Consider the following 22,718-nt stretch of genomic DNA (forward strand, 5'->3'; position numbering starts at 1 on the left):
TTAATCTTTGCTCAACTAATTTGTTGTTTCAAACCATCCATCAGAGGGTAGTACCTCCAAGCCCCTGGGACAGCAGAGGAGACAGCAGGCAGATTATCTAATGGAAAAGAGGAAAATGGGTTTCCTTTGGCCTTCTCCCTTAGGGCAGGCTGGATCTCTGAAGTCACTTCCCAGAAGCTGCATAAAAGACAAGCCACACCTTTACAGAGTTCTAATCAGAAAAGTTTAGTGCTGAATCAGAGGACAGAGAAGCAGGCTTCTGGCCACAGAATAGATTCTGACTGATTGAGACCCAAGCCCCTAGAGGTGACCAGCAAGCACCCCCATGACCTCTATCCCCCTGCCCCCCATCAGTGAGGAAAACTCATAGCTTGGTTAAATTTACCACGAAATCATGTGCTAGAAGCTGTGGGATCTCATGCAGTTTCCAAGGAAAAAAAGTGATCACCACAGGTCACCCAGCATGGCAGGGTCTCAGTCCCACAGGTGACCCTGGCCCCTCTGGACATGGCTCTCCACATTGGGTGTGCAGGGCAGCTGCTGGAATAAGAGATGAGCTCAATGAGCTCTGAGAAACTAGTGCAGCTCTGAACAGCCACATTTTACAGATGAACAAACTGAGGCTCAGGGAAGAGATGCCAATGGGGATTTTCTCCCAGCATCATGGCCTGTGCCCACATGGGCCCAGGGTTGAAGTCACAGATGATCTGATTGTTCAGAAACGAGCATCCATGAGGTCAGCTGGAAATCCCGTGTTCTTCGTGCTTTCACTGGTGACTGACAAAGTTCCATACTCACCACAACTGCATGGCTACCACACAAGGAAGGTGGTGGCAGGAGGGCAGCAAGCCTCATCTCACTGAGAGGGAAACTGAGGCTCAGAGCAGGGAAGGACATGCCCAAGGTCAAGCTCACTAATTTTTTCCTGAAAAAGTTGCTGATTAAAGAAAAAGCCTCCACCAGAAAGGTGAGACAGTCCCTGCACTGGCCAGGCTGCCCTAGTGATGGAGGAGAACCCTGAACGTTTTGGAGTCAGAAGAGGCACCCAACTCCTCACTGGTGAATCTGGTCTCCAACCTCACGGCCCCACCCTGAAGACTCAGGGGGCCAGGCCTCCCAAGCTGCTGCAGACTCTCCTGAAGCCCAGATGGCCGTCCCCTTCGAGGGCTGTTTTTCCTGGTATGGCTGAGAGCTCGGGGTTAGGGGGAGCAGTACATGTGACTCCTTTATCATGTCTGACTGAGAGTTGTTACGAAATGATGGCATTTCCAGACGCTTGACACAGGGCAGAGGAGAGCAGCATGGTGCTGGGTCAGGAGAGGGAAGGGGAGGCCTCAGGTCCGGCCCTGTCACTGGTTAACTGGGAGCATGAGCGTGACCCTCCTCTCTCCTGGCCTCAGTTTCTTTCTCTACAAAAGATGGGGGCTGGGTACTTGCCAGTCAGGTCAAATGCTTCACAGAGGAGATGATGTGGTATCAAACCCCTGAGAAGTGGGTGTCCCTTCCTAAATGGAAGCGTGGTGCCTGGGGGTGTGGGGGAGCAGGCAGTGTAGCATCTCCTGGGAGCATATGGGGATTTCTTTTTCCAAGGGCTAGGGGCTGGTGTTTGGCTTCTGGTCCACTCCATGCTGGGCATCATGGCTTCCTCTGGATGGACAATGATGGGGCTGAGGCTCCCTCTGGGGGAGGGAGGAGATGCCCACATCCCAGGTCCAGGCTTTACTCCATGAGATGCAGGGCTGATGCCTTCCGGATGAGGCGCTCAGTCAGAGGAGAGCCAGGCTTCAGGGCATCCCGTTCCATGAGGAGGCTCCTGGGGAAACATTGGGAGCGTCATCCACACCCTCTGCTCCAGAGATCCCCCTGCCAGGCTCTTGTGTCACCTGCCTCCAATGGAGGCAGAGCAACCTGCACAAGGTGACATTTTCAGCTGAGGGATCCCTAGAACTTCGGGGGGCCTTCTGCCATGTGGGCATGAGACTGGGAGCTCTGGGAGGGCAGTCACTTGGTACAGAGGGCACTGCATACAGCTGGTGCTTAATAATGGCCTATTGTGTCAGGGAATGACAAGAGACCTTCCAGTGTACCCCCCTCCCCACACCTGCTGGCTGTCCCTGTGAAGCAGAAGGATGACTCTGTCCTGCCCTCCACTCAGGCAGGGACCCCTCCAGGGTCTTCTCTCCACCTCTAGGGTCTGTCACTGGCCTGCAAAGCCCAACTTCCTCTCTGATGTTTGTCTAAATTCTTCCCATTTAGAGGCCCTGGATTCAAATCCTGGTTCTGCTACTTCCTGCCTCTGTGACCTTGGGCAAATCAAGACCTCCCCTCGGCACCGACCCCCTAAGTGACCTGAGCCAGGTGACCTCTGAGGTCCTGGGTTGTGGGAAGGAAGACTCAGGACTAAGGCCTGGTTTCACCAGTTCATCACTGTGACACCTAGGGCACCTTGTGGCCCTTCTAGTCCAGGCTTGCCTCTCTCCCTCAGGGTCCTCTAGTCTACCGCTGTCCCCCGCCCTCAGTCCCACCCAGTTCTCAGACTGAAACATGCCCTCAACAAGGGTCATGGTCACCATCTGACTCAGTCCATTGGCATGCCTCCTTCTGAGTCAGTTGCATGGAGGATCCAAAAATGAGCTCGCAATACTCAGCTAGTATCGGGAACAGATTGGAATTGGTTCCAGTTGGTATTGCGAATTTGATACCTGAAGGGGCTAGACAAACCAGGGACAGAACATTCCATGATGTTGACATCAGCAACCTCTTTGGGAAACTCCATGGATCCCAGGTATGGGTGGTCTCTGTCACTCAGCCTCCAAGACTCTAGAGGGATTTTCCTCAAATGCTTCCTGTTTGGAAGCATTGGGCACAATAGCCCTGCAATCCACAGACCCGATTTTTATGGGAACTTTTGTCTCAGGTCGTCTGAAACCAGTGGAAAAAACTCATTAGGAATCGCCAGTGAGGTCACAGTCAATCTTGTGGCCTCTATTCCTTTCGGAAATTGTCTTTTTACCTTCTGTGAATTCTGCATTCTTCCACCTTGTATCGGTGATCCAAGTTGTGGCATGTGCCCCTGAACCATGTGCAGCCTGGGCTTTCCAGCGAGAATCCTTCTGGGCATCCTCAGACTTATTTCCCATTTGACTGCTGGGTCCAGCAGCTCTTCACGACCAGGTGGGTTCCAGCCAACATCCCAACTACCCAACTGTACTCTAACAAACTCATTTCCTTGGAGGCCTGCACACACTCCCTTCAGCCATCACAGGCATTAATTACTGCCTGAATCTCTAATTTGGCATCTGCAAGGTCACATGGCTGATCCCCTCTGTTATACGTGCAGTAGGCTTGCTTGGAGTTTCCCTATCCCCGAAGTCTTTGTCCAGTGTTTATAAGCAATTACCCCACATCCTATCTGCCTTCCCAGCCCAGGCCTCCCATGAGCATGGAAGCTCTTCCTAGGAGGCGAATCCTCCACCCCACACTCCCTCTTCACTGGATCAGATTGCCTATCAGCCACAAAGTGCCACCAACACTTGATTCATCCAGGCTTCCCAGGTCGGTTCCCTTGGGGACAGGGAATGGATCCTTTCCTAAGAAAATTCTGAACTTGGGCCCATGGTATTTCCTCGGTTTGCATCAGGTGGAGATTTGCAGCCCCATCCACTGGGTCTCTTCCCCTTTTCACATTCAGAAGGGATTTGGGTCTGCTCCAACAATGAAGTTTCCTGGATTGGTCTTCCAGGGCTAGTCAACCTGGCACAGTGTGGTCTCCAGAGGCCACACTGACCCCAGTGATAGTGAAGAGACAGCTCTCTCGCTTTGGCCTTCTACACATGAGAAGAGGCTAAGCCTTTGCCTGAAGGGTGACAGTCTCACCAGCATATCTGTGACCAGTTGGAAATGGCCTTCAGATACAGGTGGGACCCAAATGCTTTTTCAAGTTCGACCTTCCATTGCTGTCCTGCATTCCTGTTCCTCTCAATCCTTATCAAAGGTCTCTCCACCTCCCATGTCAGGGGAGAGGAACTGGTCCCCATCAGAATTTTTCCTGGTTACTCATCATGACCAACACTTCACAGAGCACCTTGATTGTTGGCTCAGCTGAATCCCTGCTCTGCTGCATTGCTGTACACCTGGAGACATTTGTTAGGCACCTGCTATGTGCCAAACCCTGGGCTACGTGCTGAGGACACAGAGAAACAGTCTCTGCCATGGAGGAGCCCACAGTCCAAGGAGGGAGACATGTTGCAAACAGCTGTGTATGAATGAGCCCTGACTACCAGGAGGCACTAAGGTCATGGAGGACTGGGAAAGGATTTCCATAGGATGGGGAGTTGTAGGCAGAGATGGGGAGGGACAGCAGGCCAGGTATGGGGCATAGACAGTGCAAACGTCCAAAGTCTGGAGATGGAGGGTCTTGGTCATGGAATCACCCAGACTAATGGCCCTGGATCCCAGGCCCCTATAGAACACCCTGGGATGGCTGCTATGGCTACCTAATTAGTCTCAGTATCTAGTCTCTCTCCCCTTCAGTCCAGTGGTGTTCCAAAACATTTGCTGCTTCCTTATGCTTACAGGCCAGTCAGACTCCTTATCTGTACTGGCCACTCAGTCGCTCCGGCTCTCTCTCTCTCTCTCTCTCTCTCTTTCTCTCTCTCTCTCTCCTCTTTCTGTCTCTCTCTCCTTTCTTGTCTCTGTCTGTCTCTCTATCCCTCTCTTCTCCTCTCTCTGTCTCTGTCTTTCTGTCACTCTCCCCTCTTTCTCTCTCTGTCTCTCCTCTCTGTCTCTCTCTTCTCCAATTTCCCAGAGCTCTTCACAGGGATGTCTCCTTTGCAATGACCTTGTCCTTGAGGCACTTCTGTTCCTGTCTTTTCCCCCAAGCTCATCCTTGACCCCTGTTAGAGGAGAAGCATGCTGAGGTCAAACGAGGCTGGTGCCCTCTACAGGCCAGCCCCAGTCCAGCTCCCAGCTTCACAGTACCCCAGTTGGAGGTCAGTGGCTGGATCCTGCTGCCCCTGGGGTGCAGGGAGCTTTTCAACTGATTTCCAAAGGCCAGTGAATGCACCTGGCCGCACATTCCCAGTGCTGGCTTGCCTTGTGCCATCCATTAGGATGGCCAATTGCACAATGCCCCCTCCTAGGGCAGCGCTGGAGCAGGAAATGTGGTGAAGAGGCACATGAATGGGAATGATGTTGTTTTCAAAAGTGCATGCTTGCTCCAGACAAGAGGTGAGGCGCCCCCCCACCCAAAGCTGGGATGCCTGGAGCACATCACTCACCTGGCCAAGTTCCTGTGGGATCTTTGCTCACATTTCAGGGCTGCGTGAACCAGCAACTGATTGAAGATGTCCCTCTGAAAGAGACTTTCTCAGTCAGTGAATGCAGCAGGCCCAGGCAACTGAGCTCCCCTTGGACTGAGCCGAGAAGCTGCGGTCACATAACAGCAGACCTCGGTGGGCCAAGGACATGGGTGTCCCCGGGCTGGCCCCACTCTGTGGCCCAAACCAGGAGCATGCTGGGAAGCTGGAGGTTCTACTGCTGGAGGGAGTCCCTCCATGGATACAGATCAGTCCCCATGCTTGGAGCTCCCAAGAGGGATGGGAAGAGGGATGGGAAGGGCCCACCCAGCCAGGAGGCCTGGGGCAGCCCTTGAACCCAGACCTCTGATGCCAAGATCTGCTCCCTTCTCTGGTTCTTAGAGTCCCATGGGCCTGGGCATGTGGGTGGGGAGGGGGCACTCACACAGTTTTGACAACTTCTCCTATTTCTAGCGTTTTGTAGTTTTCAACGCTCTTCCCTCACAACCCCCCTGCAAAGCACATCATGCAAAGTTATTGAGCAGCTAGGTGGTGCAGTGGATAGAGCACCAGTGCAGGAGTCAGGAGGACCTGAGTTCTAATCTCACCTCAGACACTAGACACTCACTAGCTGTGTGACCTTGGGCAAGTCACTTAACCCGAGTTGCCTCATCCTGGGTCATCTCCAGTCATCCCGATGAATATCTGGTCACTAGATTCAGATGGCTCTGGAGGAGAAGTGAGGCTGGTGACCTGCACAGCCCTCACTCACTCAAAACAAAGTCAAGTGCAACTCATGTCATCATTTCTCTGATGGCATGGTCTTCTTCAGCAACGAAGGATGAACACACACAGAAGAGAAAAGAGTATCTGGAAACAGCTAGGCCAGGCTCAAGTTCTCACAGCTAGTAGTAAGGGGACAGCCAGGAGCTGAATTCAGGCCTTCTGGCCCCCCTGCCAGAGCCCTCTCCTTTGTATCAGACATCCCTTCCAGGGTGCTTCTAATGACGGGGAGTGCACTACCTCACAAGGTAACTCATTCCATCTTCCTGTAGTTCTTGTTCCTAGGTTCTCCCCTACAATGGCCACCACCCATCCCCTGTACCTCCCTCGGCCTGGTCACTCAGGGGCCACAAAGACGAAGCAGAATTTCCCTCTGCACTCAACTTGTATCAAACAGCACTCTATAGTCTCACCGTCAGACCACAGACTGCAGGCCTTCTAGCTCACCTGGGCATTGCTGCCGCCTATCTCCACAATCTTGTACCGAATGGGCAGCAGGAGCTCCACGGCTCGGTCGGGGTTTCCGCTGTCCATCTCCACCAGGGCCTGGCACAGGGGCAGCCCCACCTCCTGAGCCAGCTGGTGTTCGTGGTTCTCACCGGGGCTTCTGCAAGGAGAGGATGCTGATACCGGCTGAGCAAGAGATGGAGCAGGGCGACAGAGAGAGAGAGAGAGGGAAAGAGAGAGAGAAAGAGAGAGGGAGAGAGGGAGAGGGGGAGAGAGAGAGAGAGAGAGGGAGAGAGGGAGAGAGGGAGGGAGGGAGGGAGAAAGAGAATGAAAGAGAGGGGGAGGGGGAGAGGGAGAGAGAAAGGAGTGAGGGAGGGAGAGAGAAGGAGAAGGAGAGGGAGACAGAGAGAGAGAGAAGAGGGAGAGAGACAGAGAAATAGAGAGGGGTAGGAGAGAGATAGGGAGAGGGAGAGAGAGATACAGAGAGAGACAGAGGGAGAGGGAGAGAGGGAGGGAGGGAGAAAGAGAATGAAAGAGAGAGGGGGAGGGGAGAGGGAGAGAGAAAGGAGTGAGGGAGGGAGAGAGAAGAAGGAGAGGGAGACAGAGAGAGAGAGAGAAGAGGGAGAGAGACAGAGAAAGAGAGAGGGGTAGGAGAGAGATAGGGAGAGGGAGAGAGAGATACAGAGAGAGACAGAGAGAGAGAGAGGGAGAGACAGACAGAGAGACAGAGAAAGACAGAGAGAGAGCAGAGAGAGACACACACACACAGATAAGACAGGGACACAGAGAGAGGAGACAGAAACTGAGAGACAGAAATTAGGACCATGGACTGTCCGATCCTGGAAAAACCATGAGCTCAGAGTTGGAAGCACACTCCCCACTCTGTGTCCTTGCTTGGTAAGAGCCTGGTCTTGTAGACTTTCTGAGTCAACCTCAGAGCTGTAGAATCATTTCATCCAGGTGGGTATTTGTCAATGCCAATGGCACGCTCAGAACCACAAAACCTCAGAGCTGAAAGGGGCCCCCACAGACCTCAGTCCAACTCAAACCTGAGCAGAAGCCCCCTTTCAACCTCAGCTAAAGGAGCCCCGACCCATGGCAGGAGCCCATCTCCCCTGCCCTGTCCCCAGGGAGGCTGGTCTTGACCCGCCTGCCTCACTCAGGGAGCCAAGGAGGAGGCCCTGCTCTCTTTAGACAGGGGTCTTCAGGGAAGCCTGGACCTAACTCTGAGGGAGGGAGAGATGGAGATCCTATGGCCCCAAAAGGTTTGACACCTGGGGAAGAAGAAGGTGCTACGTGTGCCACAAGGGGGTGCCCTCTGCATGCCTTCTGGACAGGCAGTGTGAGCTGGAGCGTCCACGCTGGCTGCAGGCTTCCTGGGCAGAGGTGGCCTCCATTCCCCAGGCCCTGAGCCCTGAGCTCTCCTTGTCTCCCCTGCCTATGTGTCCCGAGCATTATCAGCTGCAAGGCTTGACTCTGCCTCTTCTGCTCTTGGCTCCATGGCAACTGTCACTTAGGCATGCCCTCTTCCCTGCCCTGCTCCTCTGCTCAAACACCCTCAGCAGCTCCCTATGGTCCCTTAGGCCTTAGGAGATGTCTGACCAACATTCACAGTGTCCCCCACCTGGTGTCCTCCGGTGTGTCCACATTGCTCCCATCTCCCTCCCCCAAAACCAATCCACGTGCCCTGGCCATCTGTCCTGAGCCTTCCTGCCTTCTCTGCTTTTGTCTGATGAAACCCTGATGGCCTCCCTTCCAGGAAGCCACCCTTGGGTCTTTTGGGAAGGACAGTCTGCTCCCCTAGACTTCCATACGGGCCTGCTCCTCTCTGTAGCCGGATCCTCGGGTGTCTGGGGGTGCAGGTAAGCAGTGTGTATTTGTGTCTTCTCCCCTAGGCTGTAAACTTCATGTGTTTCCTATGGGGCTAAGTCCACACAAGGCGTCTGTCCTATAAATGAGCAGGCTCCCCCCCCCCTCCCCAAATCCTTGCTAAGTGATCTCCAGACCTCTGCTTGAGGGGCATTGCTGGAGAGGTAGTCTCTCTCTGGAGGCAGCCCAGCCCTCTGGCCAAAGCTCTGATGGCCCAAATAAACACTTCTCTTCCAATGAGTTGGGGTCAGCCTCTCTGCTCCCTCCTTCCCTTTATCTGCTTCTGTCCTCAGGGTCCAAGCAGAGCAAGGCAAATCCCCCCTGTGCAAGACAGCCCCTCTCCCCAGGCCTCTCCTCTCCAGACTGACCAGCCCCAGATCCTTCAACCAGTCCTTGGATGACACAGACTTAGGGACCCTTAGCTGTGCTGGCCCAACACCCTCCAGAGGGTCAAATGTCTGCCTGAAACATGCCAGCCCCCAGGAGACTCTGAGGCTCTCCCACAGCAAACTTCCCTATAAATGAGGACTCTCTTCCCATTTCATTGGAAATCCTCAGGAGGAAGCTGGAGCTGCTGCCAGACATCTCATCCTCCTCCTTAGAGCACTGAATGAAGGCTGGAGACCATCGCCCAGTGCTCCCAGGCCCTACTTGCTTACTGGCTCAGTTCCTGGAGGGTGGTGAGGAGCTCCTGGACAGTTCCATGGTCATTGGCCCCCAGGAAGGACATGAGAAAGTGCGCATCGTTGAAGAGCAGGATGTGGTCCCTGGAATGAGGCTTGGTCACAGGAAGCACAGCCTGCCAGCGCTCTCCCACGTGCATGCCTGCATACAACATGAACTCAGTCAGAGAAGATCAGTCACAGAGGAAACGAGGCTCAGACAGGAGGGACTTGACTTGCTCAAGGTCACACAGTTAGGACATGTCAGAATCTGGATCCCCTTCCCTCCCATTTTGATCCTCCACCTCCAGACAAGCTCCAGCTTGGCAAAATCCTTCCTCAAATCTCATTGGAAAAACAACTGACCTGGAAAATACATCCAGGAGAGACAATTTAAAAATTATGGGACTACCTGAAAGCCATGATCAAAAAAAGAGCCTAGACATCATCTTTCATGAAATTATCAAGGAAAACTGCCCTGAGATTCTAGAACCAGAGGGCAAAATAAATATTCAAGGAATCCACAGAACACCGCCTGAAAGAGATCCAAAAAGAGAAACTCCTAGGAACATTGTGGCCAAATTCCAGAGTTCCCAGGTCAAGGAGAAAGTATTGCAAGCAGCTAGAAAGAAACAATTCAAGTATTGTGGAAATACAATCAGGATAGCACAAGATCTAGCATCTTCTACATTAAAGGATCGAAGGTCATGGAATAGGATATTCCAGAAGTCAAAGGAACTAGGACTGAAACCAAGAATCACCTACCCAGCAAAACTAAGTATAATACTTCAGGGGAAAAAATGGTCTTTCAATGAAATAGAGGACTTTCAAGCATTCTTGATGAAAAGACCAGAGCTGAAAAGAAAATTTGACTTTCAAACACAAGAATCAAGAGAAGCATGAAAAGATAAACAGCAAAGAGAAGTCATAAGGGACTTACTAAAGTTGAACTGTTTACATTTCTACATGGAAAGACAATATTTGTAACTCTTGAAACTTCTTTCAGTATCTGGGTAGTAGGTGGGATTACACACACACACACACATAGAGAGAGAGACAGAGCACAGGGTGAATCAAATAGAATGGGATCATATCTTAAAAAATGAAATCAAGGGGTGAGAGAGAAATATATTGGGAGAAGAAAGGGAGAAATGGAATGGGGCAAATTATCTCTCATAAAAGAGGCAAGTAAAAGACTTTTCAGTGGAAGGAAAAACAGGGGAGGTGAGAGAAAAAACATGAAGCTTACTCTCATCACATTTGACTAAAGGAAGGAATAAAATGCACACTCATTTTGGTATGCAAACCTATCTTACAATACAGGAAAGTGGGGGAGAAGGGGATAAGCAGGGTGGGGGGGATGATGGAAGGGAGGGCAAGGGGAGGAGGAAGCAATTAGAAGTCAACACTCTTGGGGAGGGATAGGATCAAAAGAGAGAGCAGAAGAAATGGGGGGCAGGATGGGATGGAGGGAAATATAGTCAGTCTTACACAACACAACTATTACAGAAGTCATTTGCAAAACTTAACTGATATGGCCTATATTGAATTGCTTGCCTTCCCAAAGGGGATGGGTGGGGAGGGAGGGATGAAGAGAAGTTGGAACTCAAAGTTTTAATAACAACTGTTGAGTATTGTTCTTGCAACTAGGAAATAAGAAATACAGGTAATGGGGTATAGAAAGTTATCTTGCCCTACAGGACAAAAGAGAAGATGGGGATAAGGGAAGGGAGGGAATGTTAGAAGGGAGGGCAGATTGGTGATAGGGGTAATTAGAATGCTTGGCGTTTTGGGGTGGGGGAGGGGAGAAATGGGGAGAAAATTTGGAACCCAAAATTTGGTGGAAATGAATGTTGAAAACTTAAATAAATTTAAATTTTAAAAAAATCCTTTCTCAAAGGTGGTTCTCTGAACTTAGTGTGACACTCTGAGCAGTACCCGCTTCTCTCCCTTACTCCCTAGCTCTGGGCCCTACACTTTTCTTGATGTAGCCCAAGACCACATCTGCTGTCTTGGCTCCTAGCTCACCCAGCTGACTTATATTCAGCTTGCAGTCCCTTAAGACCCCAGGATCTTTTTCAGATAAACTGTTATGCACCCAAAGTTCCTCTTTCATTGACTTGCAAAATTGAATTTTGGGTCCAGTGTAGGATTTGACATTAGTTTCTGTCAAATTTCATCTTTTTATATTTGGGCCAATGTTTAAGGCTGCTGAGGTTTGGGGGGGCCTGGCATATATTATGTCTGCCACTCTCCTTTGAGTCCCTGGGAGACTGGGGAAACCTGCCTATGGATTTATGAAAGTCATTGATGAAAATGTTGGGCCACACCAGGCCAAGACCAGATGCCAGATCTTTTCCAGAAAACACTAAACAAAGGGAAGGAAGGAAGGCCGACTGACCTTCCAGTTGAAGTCTATACAGCATAGAGCAGGTGTCCACCATGTCTAGCATTGACCCACTTGTCATAAGGCTGGGCGCAATCTGCAACACAAATATTTCAACATAGGCCGAGTGGTCGTCAATGAGGACTTTCCCCCCAGAGTCTGTGAGAGCCCTCCCTACAAGCACTGCCCCCAGCAGGGTTCAGGTCCCAAGGCCAGTCTCCCGATAGAGATAGTGAGGCTTAGTGGAGAAAGGCCAGAAAGGAAGACTCAGATTCAAGTCCTGCCCTGAACAGCTGTGTGACCCTGGGCAAGTCACCTACTTTAGTTCTTATGTCTAAGGTGACTCTCTAAGACAGTAAGTTACAGATGAGTTGCTGATTGGACACTGTGAAGGTAGTTTGCATCCTGGGAGTAATCTACGCTAATTAATTGGACAATACTAGCTAATAATAATAGCTAACATTAACATAATGCCTACCGTGTGCCTGGCACTGTGCTAAGTGCTTTAAAAACAACTCTGGGGAGGTACATGCTATGTTATGGCCATTTTATAGATGAGGAAATTGAGGCAGACAGAACTTAAATGACTTGCCTAGGGTCACACAGTTAGTATGTGGCTTAGGCCACATTTGAATTCGGGTCTGCCTGAGTCTAGGTTGAGTGCTCTGGGCACTGTCAGTCTGTGAGGAGGCTTCATTTGAGTATTTAACTTTCTCATAAAGCTGAATGTAATCACTTCAATGACAGTAAGTCCTCGTTATAGACTTACTTTCTGTGGCCCAGAAAGGACTCTCATTGAACTGGTTGTTTACTCATTCACCACACACATATCTACCAGCTGCTCTATCCTAGACCACAGGGAAATAATAGAGTGGAGGGAAGGAAGACCCACCCCCCCCACAACTGTCTGGGCCTCCTCATGACCCTGCAAAGCAGGATGAGGCAGGCATCCTTATTCTCATTTCACAGATAAAGCAACCAAGTCAGAGGCAGGAAGAGGTAAGACTTTCAGTGAAAAGACACTGGTGGCTGGGAGGAAGAATACAGACCCAGAACCTGGTGCTAACACCTACCTTCCCACCGCACAGTAAAGGCTTCCTAAGTGTCCATTCCTGGAGGGGAAGACTGAGGCCCAGAGTCCAGTGACATGTTTAAGGTCACTCCTAAGACTGCCTTCAGGTCCTCTGTTGCCACACCTACCCCACTTTCCACAGTAAGAAGCTACCTGTCTTGGGCAGTTTTAAAGAACTCTGGTCTTGGGAATGAAAAGTTTTATTGACCCAACACTTCTCTCTAGATAAGTCAGAGCTGATGCACCAGAGGTCCTGTATACATACAAGTCAATGTCACTAATGGAACTCCAACACTAGACCATTCATCAGGTGAAACAACATAATGATACTGCTTTGAGGCAGGCCTCAGGAAGAGACCCTCCCACCCCACAGCACATTCCACCATAGTGGGGCAGAGATGACTTTGCTCTGGAGGGTCCCCCAGGAGGTGGGTCATTGCCCAAAACCATTGGCTGGGCCCAAAGTAAAGGGCAGGGATCAACATGTGGACTTACGTGCTCATCATAAATCGTCAAGGCTGCCTCATGCTCACCCTACAAAACATAAGGAGACTTTGAGTGACATTTGTCCAATTGGACATGAGTAGTGGTTCTTGAAGCCCAGACCTCTTCCTGGTCTTGGCCTTGGGGGGTAGAGAGTTGTACATTCTGGACATGGCCAGTGCCAAGTGGGCTGTGCTGAACTGAGCATGTTTGCCTCAAGATTTGTGTGTTTTGTTTTTTTTTACCTCAGTGGAGTGAAGGTTGGAGGGAGAAGAAATAAATTTTTGTGAATTGACAAAGAAATTAAATGAAAATTAATAACTGTAACAATTCTTGAGAAATTGAGGGACCCCAGAGACAGAACTGGAATGACTCTGGAGGCCCTCTGGTCTGACTGGCTATTTGTTCAGTGGAGGAGACCCAAAGGGACTTAGCAAAAATGCTGGCTGTTTCTGAGTCTCCCCTTCCTGATGACAACCTTCCCAGGGCTGCTGAGTGGAGAGAAGCCCAGAAAGCCTCGCTCCAGTGCTGGCATCCTGGGGGGTGCCTGCATAGAATAGAGCCAGTTTGGGTCTTGGCTGAGAAATCCAACCCCCTCAGGAGGTGGGCCCTGAGGGAGCAGGATACAAATAACCAGGCAAGGTGCTAGTGGGTGACCACTGGCTCATTTTGTCCCGAGAGTTGCCCTTCCTAAATCACCTCTGTCTGGAGGGGGTAAAGGGAGAGCAGACCACCTCCAATCCAGCAGCACTCTCACTGCCCTGGAGGAGGGGAGACAGGCTCAGAGAGAAGGAACTCCCAGTGGGCAGCTGCACCCAGAACAGTGCCTGGACTGCCTCAAAAAATGCTAGGTGCAGATCATTTTTCGATGTTTATTCTTAGGCTTGGCCAGTCAGCACTAGAGACAGCACTGGATCCCAGGGGTCCTGAGCTCAGGCAGCCTTCCTACTACAATACCACCTGCAGCATTCTGAGACCCAAGAGTGATAGTAAATTAGGGTCTGAATCCACAACCAAGAAGCTGTGCTAGGCACTGGGGATGTGCTTCTCAAGGGGCTTGTTAGAATCTTTGAGGGAGATGAGTAGAAGGAGCTAGCTGAAGTGGCAGTTAGTGAGCCCTCTGTCACTTGGAGGTAACCAAGTACTACTAATAATAGCATTTGGATAGGTTTGCAAAGCACTTTATATTGTGAACACTATCACCTCCTATTATCTCCTATCTACAACCCTGGGAGGTGGGTGCTGTGATCATCCCCATTTCCAGATGGGGAAATGGAGGCAGAAAGAGCTGAAGAGAGTTGCACAGGGTCAGATGGCTAAGAAGTTTCTGAGGCTGGACCTGAACTCAGGGCCTCCTGGTTCCAAGCTGGGCCACCCAGCTGAGATTGGGGACAGGCTGTCAGAGATGTGGGGAAGGGGAACTTTAGACATGGTACCTGAAATACTTTCACTTGGGACAAACACTAGCTGAGGAGGGGATGGGCATCAGAGGCACTGGCACTGTCAAGAGAAGGGGTCAGGGCTAGAAGGCAGGACCGAGATAGGGTGTAGTGGGGCAGGCACAGTGGCAGGTGAGGCTGGGGAGAGCATTCCCCACAAGGAAGCATGGGAACTTTGCTGCCATCCCTGAGGTCTGCACCCTAGGACAACTAGACGTTGGCCCAGTCTGGTTTCAGCTCCGTGAGCCCCTCTCACTCTGGAATCCCTAACTCACCAGCTGGTGGTCTACCGTGACACATGCATTTTGCCGAGTACCAGACATGTCGCTCAGCTGGCACAATAGGAAGAATGAGGTGCTCCTGGCAGGACAGGTGATGCCACCCACCACTTACCTTTTCTATCAGGTACAAGGCCCAGTGCCAGTAGTTGTGACAGGCGAGCATGTCACAGTCCTGTGGAGGGAACAAACAAATCATGGAGAAGCCTGACTTTCTCTTCATCCTTCAAGGTCCCACTCAGAAAAGATGTGGGAGGGGGCAGGAGAGTCAGGACAAGCTTGGGCAGACCAAGGCACTGGAGCTGCCCCCTTGCAGGGGCCCCTGCAGAGCCTGGGATAATGGGGGCCAGGAGGGGGAAATTGGAGGGATCCTGCAAGGGCCGGGGAGAAGGGCTGGGGGAGGAGCCAAAGGAAGGGCAGGAGGAAGAGAGCTGGGCTAGGAGGGAGGAGGCCCAGGTCAGTCTGGGGCAGCCCAGCCAGTCACGCCATCAACCAAGCATGGCTTATGTACCAGCTGTGTGCCAGGGGAAGTTCTGGGCTGGAGGCTGTGGAGCCGACAGTCAGAAACACTTAAACTCAGGCACTCGCTGGCATGGATACACACTTGTGGAGAAGGAAAGCCAATGATTAATGATAACGCTAGCCAGCATTTATACGGCACCTACTAGGTTCCAGGAGCTGTGTTAAGCGCTTTACAATGATTACTTCATTTGAGTTTCACAAAACCTCTGTGAGATAGGTGCTGGTAGGATCCTCATTTTACAGATGAAGAAACTGAGGCAGAGGGAGGCTCACACTAGTCAGTGTCTGAGGTCACATTTGAACTCAGGTCTCCCAGCCTGCAGGCCCAGTGCTCTGCGCACTGTGGCACCATCTAGCTGCCCTAAGGCCAAGATAAAAGACTGTGACAAGCCAGATAAGCTCAAGTAGAAGGCAAGCTAGATGAGTAAGAAATTGAGTGGGACCTGAGAGTCGCTCCTCCAAGCTTCCAGGCCCCATGGTGGTTCATCCCTTGCTTCCACAGCTGCAGACTGCAGCCTGTCCTCACTTCCTTAGGCCAGCTTCATGAACTCCTGGGGCTGTCCTGTCTCACCAAGCCTCTCCACTCATCAGCTGACCCCTCTATCTTGCTTCTTTACCTCAGGTGCCTTCTTGCGCTGCCCCTCTCCCCCCATTTTAGTTGTTTTATGGACATTTCCTGCTCTTCCTTCCCCCTGCCCCCCATCCCCATTCTTATCCCTGGCCTCCCAAGAACAAGCTCCAGTTCATCTCAGCAGGCCGGGGCAGACCAGAGGACCAGCCCCCAAGAGAGGGAGGCTCACTGGCAGGCTGGCTACAGTGATGAACTCTGCAGCCACAGCCACCTCCAAAGACCATCTAGTAAGGCAGAAGGATGCAATCTCGCATCAGAGGAGGGAGGGTCCCCCACCAATGTCACTGAAAGATGCAGAAGAGAGGAAGGAAGAAGGCTCACTCATCCATTCCTTTTGCCCTGGACCCTATGTCACTGGCCCTTAATGGGGCCAATTAAAGGAATAGTAGTAATTAGGGAATGGGGCTTCAACCTTCCAGTTGGATTCTGAGCTCTGCATGAAGGACACCCCATCCTCAATCTCTGCTTTCATCTCGTGGATGTGGGCCATTGTGTGGACTGACCAGGCATCTCTGGGATTCACAGACAGAGCCTGTGGGGATGGAAAAGAGGAAGGAAATGATCCCCCAGCTCCACGTGGGCTCCGTGACACTGGCAGGGACCTCAAGAAGCACTCTGTCCAGCCCAGACTGGACACAGGCCCCAAGATAATGTTCCAGACCAGTGGAGGGAGAGCCCTCCCATGACACCGACTCCTTCCTGGCCCCTGCCCTCCCCACGCAGTCCCCTGAATAGGGGCATCTTTTACTGGTGGGAAGGTTGTCCTGACATCCATCCTAAATTTGTCCCTTTTCTCCTAATTCTGACCTCAGGGGCCAAAGGGAACCCTAGGGCTCTGGGTCATGGGGTCCAAGATCTAGAAATGGTGCTAGAAAGAAGAGAGCTCACCATGGCATGGCCTTTATCAGAGAACAGCCCTTTCTCACAGGAACTGGGACACTGTCTGGGTTTATGCTCATTCTGTAGGTGAGGAAAGTGAGACTGGGTGTGGGGGAGAACTGAAGGGTCCTCAGTCACAGAGACTGAATGCAAACATGGGCTGCTAGGGTTCTCTCTGTACCACCAGGAGCTTAAGAGTGCTGGTTAGTCGATTTGTTGTTCAGTTGTGGTCGACCCTTAGTGACCCCGTTTGGGGTATTCTTGGCAAACATACTGCAGTGCTCTGCTATTTCCTTCTCCAGCTCATTTGACAGATGAGCATCGATAAAACACTCATGACATGCTAGTTCCTGTCCTTATCATAAGCAGATACTGTAGGTCTAAAGCTCAAAGGTAAGGTGGGGACTTCAGGAGTGAATGTGCCGATTTGGGGGAACAGCAGGTGTGAGCTGGTGTCAGTAGAAGAGAAAACAAAGGAAGAAATATCTCTATGGAAGCGGTTTAGCTAGTCAATCAACACACAACTGTTGAGTGCCCACTGTATTCCCTATATACTGAGCACTTATACAGGTAGTTATTGTAGCCCTATGCTCAGCTGGGCAAGACACAAGATTAGATAGGACAGTCCTTGTACTGTGGGAGCACCCAGCCTAGTAGAGAGATCAGACTCCTTCAATGAGCAAATCTAATAAAAGATGACTAATCCTATGCTGGAAGGGCTGTGGAAAAGCTGGCATGCTACCTGATATGCCTGACCTGGGAATTGTCACCATCTGTGGGGAGAAGCTACACAGTCCTATCCCTGAGAATCCCTACCAGAGCCATCTTGGATGACCAAAGCCTGGCCAAAGAGCCAGGTGGCCAACAGTTGGTTCTTTCTCACTACACCCAGAATGATTCCCATGAAGATGGTGCTTTACAGTGTCCGAGGCACTGTGCCTACAACAACGCTGGGAGGGAGGGGTCAGCGGCCGTGCAGTGTTCCCCCTTTATGGGCGATGCAAAGGGACATTCCTTACTTACAGTCACATGGCTAGTACGGATCAGAAGGGGGATTGGAACCCACACCCTCAGATACCAAGTCTCATCTTATTTGCACTACTCCTTGCTTCCTTTCTCTAACTTGTCTCCTGTTTCTCAGTATTTCTGTGCCATGTGCTCTACCCTAAAACCCCCATGACCCCCTTCACCTTTTTTTCCCACCCTCCCGTACTCATGCCAAAGATGGTGCATTGCACAAAGTAGGTGCCTAATTATGGTACATTATACTTAGAAGGTGCTTAAGAGACAGTTACTGAAAGAATGCCAAGGATTCAAGGTTAACTCTATACTGGAGGCTAATTTTAAAAGTCAACCCTAGAGGGCTGGATTTATTCACCCTCACTTTAGAAAAAAAAAGAGGGATGAGCCCCTTTACCTCTTTGGCCAGCCGTTCAGCTTGATCGTAGAGGTTCGTTTCCATCAATCCGAAAGAATAAATACCTTTCACGTAGCTGAGAAAGGGAAAAAGAAAAGGAGCCTTTTACCACTCAATCCACATTTATTAAGCACCTAGTGTGTGCCAAGCACTGGGGGCATTAAGTGCAAGTCTCTGAATGCCTGAGATAGCTCTGGTCAATGCCCTGCAGCCTGTGGGTCTTCCCCTCCCCCACCACAATGACTCATTTGCTTTTAAATGCTTGTGTTTGCTCCCGTATCTACATACCAGTGGCCTCTTCCCAGGAGAACCAATAAAACAACAATATTCAGTGCCTACTATGTGCCAAGTTCTGGGGATGCAAATCGAGACTGGCCCTGTGTTCCGTATGGTGGCTGACACATACTAGGACTTCAATCAGTGCTAGGTGACGGACCAACTCCAACCTTATATGGGCACAGGCATCCCCTTCTATGACTGCCCTGTCCAGTGGGCATCCAGCTCCTACTGGCCCAGGGGCAACTGCCTCATATCATGAAAATCTAGGGTCTCAGTACATCTCAAGGAGCCCCCTACCTGCTGAGAGGAAGGTTGGGAGTCCAGTGAGGGAATATTCGAGCAACAGAGTCTCTCATCTGGGGCTGATAGCCCAGGTAAAAGTAGGTGTCATGGGAAAACTTCAGAGCCAGCATGTCGGTGGGGTAGTCCTGGAGAATCTGTTCCCATAAGGTACATGCTTTCGGAAGGCACCTGGAAGCAAAGGGGGCACTGGGGAGAGGCCGGGGATGGTGCAGGGCTGAGTAGCCCCAGGCATCCCCATGGCTTCCTCTTGGCCTTTGAGGGATCCTCAGGCACCAGCCCAGACAGGATCTCCCACACTGGGAAGGCTCTCAGGACTGGCCTGTAACAGGGTCTTTGGCAGACCAGACATGAGGGCCCTACCTGGCCACAGTAAGTCTCAAAGCCTGTGTACTCAGGAGGAGCCATCAGCACCCACGCCTGAGATCCCCAAGCTCAGAGGAACAAGGGATAGAAGCTGACCCCAGGAGGAGGGCCTGCTGTGGCTGAGCCTCCAAGGAGGGCAGAGTTGGCTTTCTCTGAGTAAATCCCCTGGCTGACGTGGAGACCTGGCAGCAGAGAAATCAGACACCTTGTTATTGCCCCACATTTCATCCCATGCTGGTTAAATAACAGAAAACATGGCACTGGAGCCTCTGAAGGGCAGGTGTCTTGGGGGTCCCAGCACTTGATGTACAGGACCTCTCTACCCTCAGGCCACCAGAACCAAGGCCACTGGCTCACCAGGCATTTTTCGGTGCCTGCCAAAAAGTGGCTGCCAGTTCAGGAGTCAGGACCAAAAGTTTACAATGGTGAAGTCCCGAGGGATCATTTTAACTGGGGGAGGTCCATATTTATGCCATTAAGAATCATGAGAAATTAGGGTTGAGAGAGGACCTAGAACATGGAATGTCAGAGGAGAGAGAGTGCTTAGAACAGGGAAGTCAGATCCGGGAGGGGCCTGAGAACAGGAAAGGTCAGAGCTGGGAAGGACGTTGGAATATAGATAACAGAATGTCATGATTGGAGGGATTCTGGGAACCATTGAGCCACTCTCTCTTTTCTGTTTTCCTCTGACCAGGCCAGTAGAGCCCCTCCCAGCTGGCCTCAACCTCCCTCTCCACAACCCCCTGTGAACAGAGAATGCCCAGGGCCCATACTGGCCACAACACCCTTGTTCCTCACGCATCCTATGCCTCTCACCCCTTAGCAAACATATCCACGGCGGCCACATGCAGCTTCTCACGATTGGTCAGTGGCTGTTTCCTGGAAAGCTCCATCATGGTCTCCATGGAGAGGCGAAGGGCTTGGTCCAGCACCATCGAGTTCCCTGTGCCAATGAGTGCCAGGCCATTGGCGATGACGTGCCCCATAACTAGGGAAAGCCATGGAAAGCCATGAGTGACCACCAAGGGTGACCAGGAGGGAGAGACCCTGCATGATGCTCCTCCAGCTCGTGGGCAGACCAGGCCTGATAACCCCCATTCCATAGATGGGGATATTGACAGGCAGAGGTGGGGCCCAGTTTCCAGAAGTTCAGGCTCTTCAGGCTCCCCCAGCTTGAGTTCTTGGCCTTGAGGATGCAAGTCAGACTGCCCCACACTCTAGTTGGGCAGATGGCAGAAAGCCATGGAGGACCATCAGGACAGTGAGCTGCCAGTTGGTCCTTGGATGTCACCTACTGCTTCTGGGCAGGTGCAGCCCCTCTGGAAAGCAAGGGAGAGGAACAAGGTCCTCTGCCCTCCAACCTGGTGTCCCAGTTAGGATCATGCCAAGGGATATTCCTGAGAGCCATCAAGGCCCAACCAGGGGAGATGTATCAGAAACAGGCTGTGTCCCTGGGGAAGGGAATGCTGCACAGACATGGCCAGATAAGAGGCAGCGCCCCTGGGAGCACAGAGACTACTTCTCAGCTGAGGCCGGGTGGGGATTGGGGGCAGGGTGTGTTGAAGCCGGTCCTGGGGTGGATTTCAGGGCCCTTCTGAACGTGTTGATAACTTTCCCGCTATCTTTTCCTTTCTCTTCCCTATATCTATATTAGACACTTGCAAACAGAAGCTGAGAAGGGGCAGTAGGCTTTACCGCCAGAAGGGTCTGTGGACCCAAAGGGTAAGAGCTCTTCCTGCTATGCAGAGATCAGCACTGGGGGAGCTTCCTCCCTGAGAGTGCCCTATACCTGAGGGCAGGGGTGGATCATGTGGCCCACACTCCTGAGGGCCACCAAATGGTGAAATATTTAAGAAAATAAGACACAGGTCCCCATCACATTCTGTACTATGCCTGCATGCTGCCACCCCAGGGGTCCCCTAGGTGGGTGAGGGTCCCTCTTTCTACTTGAGGTCTACACAAACATGTCTCACTCATGTTTCCCAGGAGACATGATTAGCTTGGGGACATTTGAGAGGGGTCTGGGCAGACTCGGAGGAAGGCAGGGGACTGACATTGAGGATGCTGTCACCAGACACGGCCTTCGCGAGCTGCAGATCTTGGCTAGGAGAATAGGCAGAGCTGGCGCCGCTCTTGAAAGCACATCAGGCCGAAACCCCTTCTTTCTGAACTCTCCAGGGTGCATCTGTGCCCAGTACCAACCTGTCCTCTCTGTTTGCAGGGATCCTGGGCAACTGAACTAGAATCTCTTTTAAGCACAGGTCTGACTGATCACTAACACTGGGGACTTCTTATTCCTTCCAAGATCTGAGAAAATGCTCTGTTTGAAATCGAAAGCCCTCATGTCCGGCCTCTCCTGCCTCCATGCTTCTTGTACCTCAGCTGGAGCCCCAGGTGCACAGCTCTCTGTCCCCCTCATTACCCCTCCCCCATGCCCCAGGGGCTCTGCACCCCTTCCAGCCCTTCCTTGGGGCATCTCCATCTCCTGCCTCTGGGCGTTTCCTCTAGTGCTGTGCCCCCTATCTCACTCCTCCATCCCTGGCCATCCCTCTAGGATCACCTTTCATTTGCCCTGCATAGACTCCCTTCTTAGACACTGAGCAGGACTGTCCTTTGCCTTCCTTTGTGTCCCTAGAGCTTAGCCCAGGGCCAGGGAGGGGGACTTCTTGTAGTGAGGGTCTTGGGGTTTGTATAATTCACAAAAACTAAATACCGAGCAAAACAGAGCAAAGAAACCATGTCCTGTGTCTCGCCGATGTCTGGGGCCTTACCAAATGCTGGATCTGCTGCCTTTATTTTTGATAAGCATCCTTCTAGGCCACCAACACTCTTGTCATTGGTCCATGTCACATACTGAAATGAGGAAAGACATTCTCAAACCCAGGGCCTTGGGGTCTAGGGCTGGTGAGTACTCCAGAACCCTGCTCGCAGGTCTCACTGTGCCTCTTAGGGTCCCACTGAATTCTGTCTAGACTACGAGGCTTCAGTGATCTTGGTCCTCCTGAGAGAGCTGTCAAGCTGATAAAGTACTTTCCCCACAGCAGCCTATGAGGTGGGTCAATCCCATTTTATAGGTGGGGAAACTGAGGTGCTGAAGAGGGTGAAGTGACCCACCCCAGGCCCCAGGTTCCCTCTCTGTAAAGCAGAGGGGATGGAGAAGGGGGAACAGCTCTGAGTTTCCCTCCAGCTACAGAGTTTTGGATCCTAGGATCCAGTCTGGTCAGTAAATGTCCCAGTTGGAACTCAAATCCAGGTCTCCTGGCTCCAAATCCAGGGTCTTTCCCCAAGCCCCCCTGCTTCTGTCAACATATGAAAGGAGTAGAAAGTGTGGTAAGATCAGATGAGGAAGATGCTGTCCAGCTAAGATCAGGAAAAAAGACTTTGTGTGGGAGGCTCCAAAGAATAAGAATGAATTAACAGACATGGGAGGGAGGTCACTTCGATTGGGGCAAAGGCATGGAGATGGGAGAAGCCAGGGAGATGGGGAGTCTGGTGCATGGGCAGATAGGATGGCTCTAGGTGCTGAAGGCTTTGAATGCCAGGAAGGCAACCTGAATTTTACCCAGGAGGCAACAGGCCTAAGGGACTGGGCCAGACCCAGGCATACA

The 22,718-nt window shown here is 51.6% G+C and overlaps 1 protein-coding gene across 7 annotated transcripts in view; it reads right to left on the reverse strand.

Annotated features, from left to right (window-relative positions):
• Positions 1-200: 200 nt before the first annotated feature.
• TTC38 (tetratricopeptide repeat domain 38) overlaps positions 201-22,718 on the reverse strand; it is a 28,252-nt gene continuing 5,734 nt past the window's right edge. Inside the window, exons 3-14 of one of the 7 annotated variants that reach the window (XM_072596587.1) lie at positions 21,882-21,963; positions 19,927-20,098; positions 18,742-18,915; positions 18,166-18,241; positions 16,282-16,401; positions 14,832-14,891; positions 13,012-13,050; positions 11,460-11,541; positions 9,056-9,221; positions 6,528-6,687; positions 5,280-5,353; positions 201-1,813 (exon numbers count right to left, since the gene is read on the reverse strand). In XM_072596587.1, the coding sequence (XP_072452688.1) occupies positions 1,720-1,813; positions 5,280-5,353; positions 6,528-6,687; positions 9,056-9,221; positions 11,460-11,541; positions 13,012-13,050; positions 14,832-14,891; positions 16,282-16,401; positions 18,166-18,241; positions 18,742-18,915; positions 19,927-20,098; positions 21,882-21,963 (1,299 nt within the window). In that variant the 3' untranslated portion in view covers positions 201-1,719. Of the gene's footprint in view, positions 1,814-5,279; positions 5,354-5,925; positions 6,026-6,527; positions 6,688-9,055; positions 9,222-11,459; positions 11,542-13,011; positions 13,051-14,831; positions 14,892-16,281; positions 16,402-18,165; positions 18,242-18,741; positions 18,934-19,926; positions 20,099-21,881; positions 21,964-22,718 lie in introns of those variants that run through there. The other 6 variants (XM_072596586.1, XR_011964324.1, XM_072596591.1 and 3 more) reach the window with 6 other exon arrangements.

Source organism: Notamacropus eugenii, chromosome 3 (assembly GCF_028372415.1).
Source record: "Notamacropus eugenii isolate mMacEug1 chromosome 3, mMacEug1.pri_v2, whole genome shotgun sequence".
Classification (NCBI taxonomy): Eukaryota; Metazoa; Chordata; class Mammalia; order Diprotodontia; family Macropodidae; genus Notamacropus; species Notamacropus eugenii.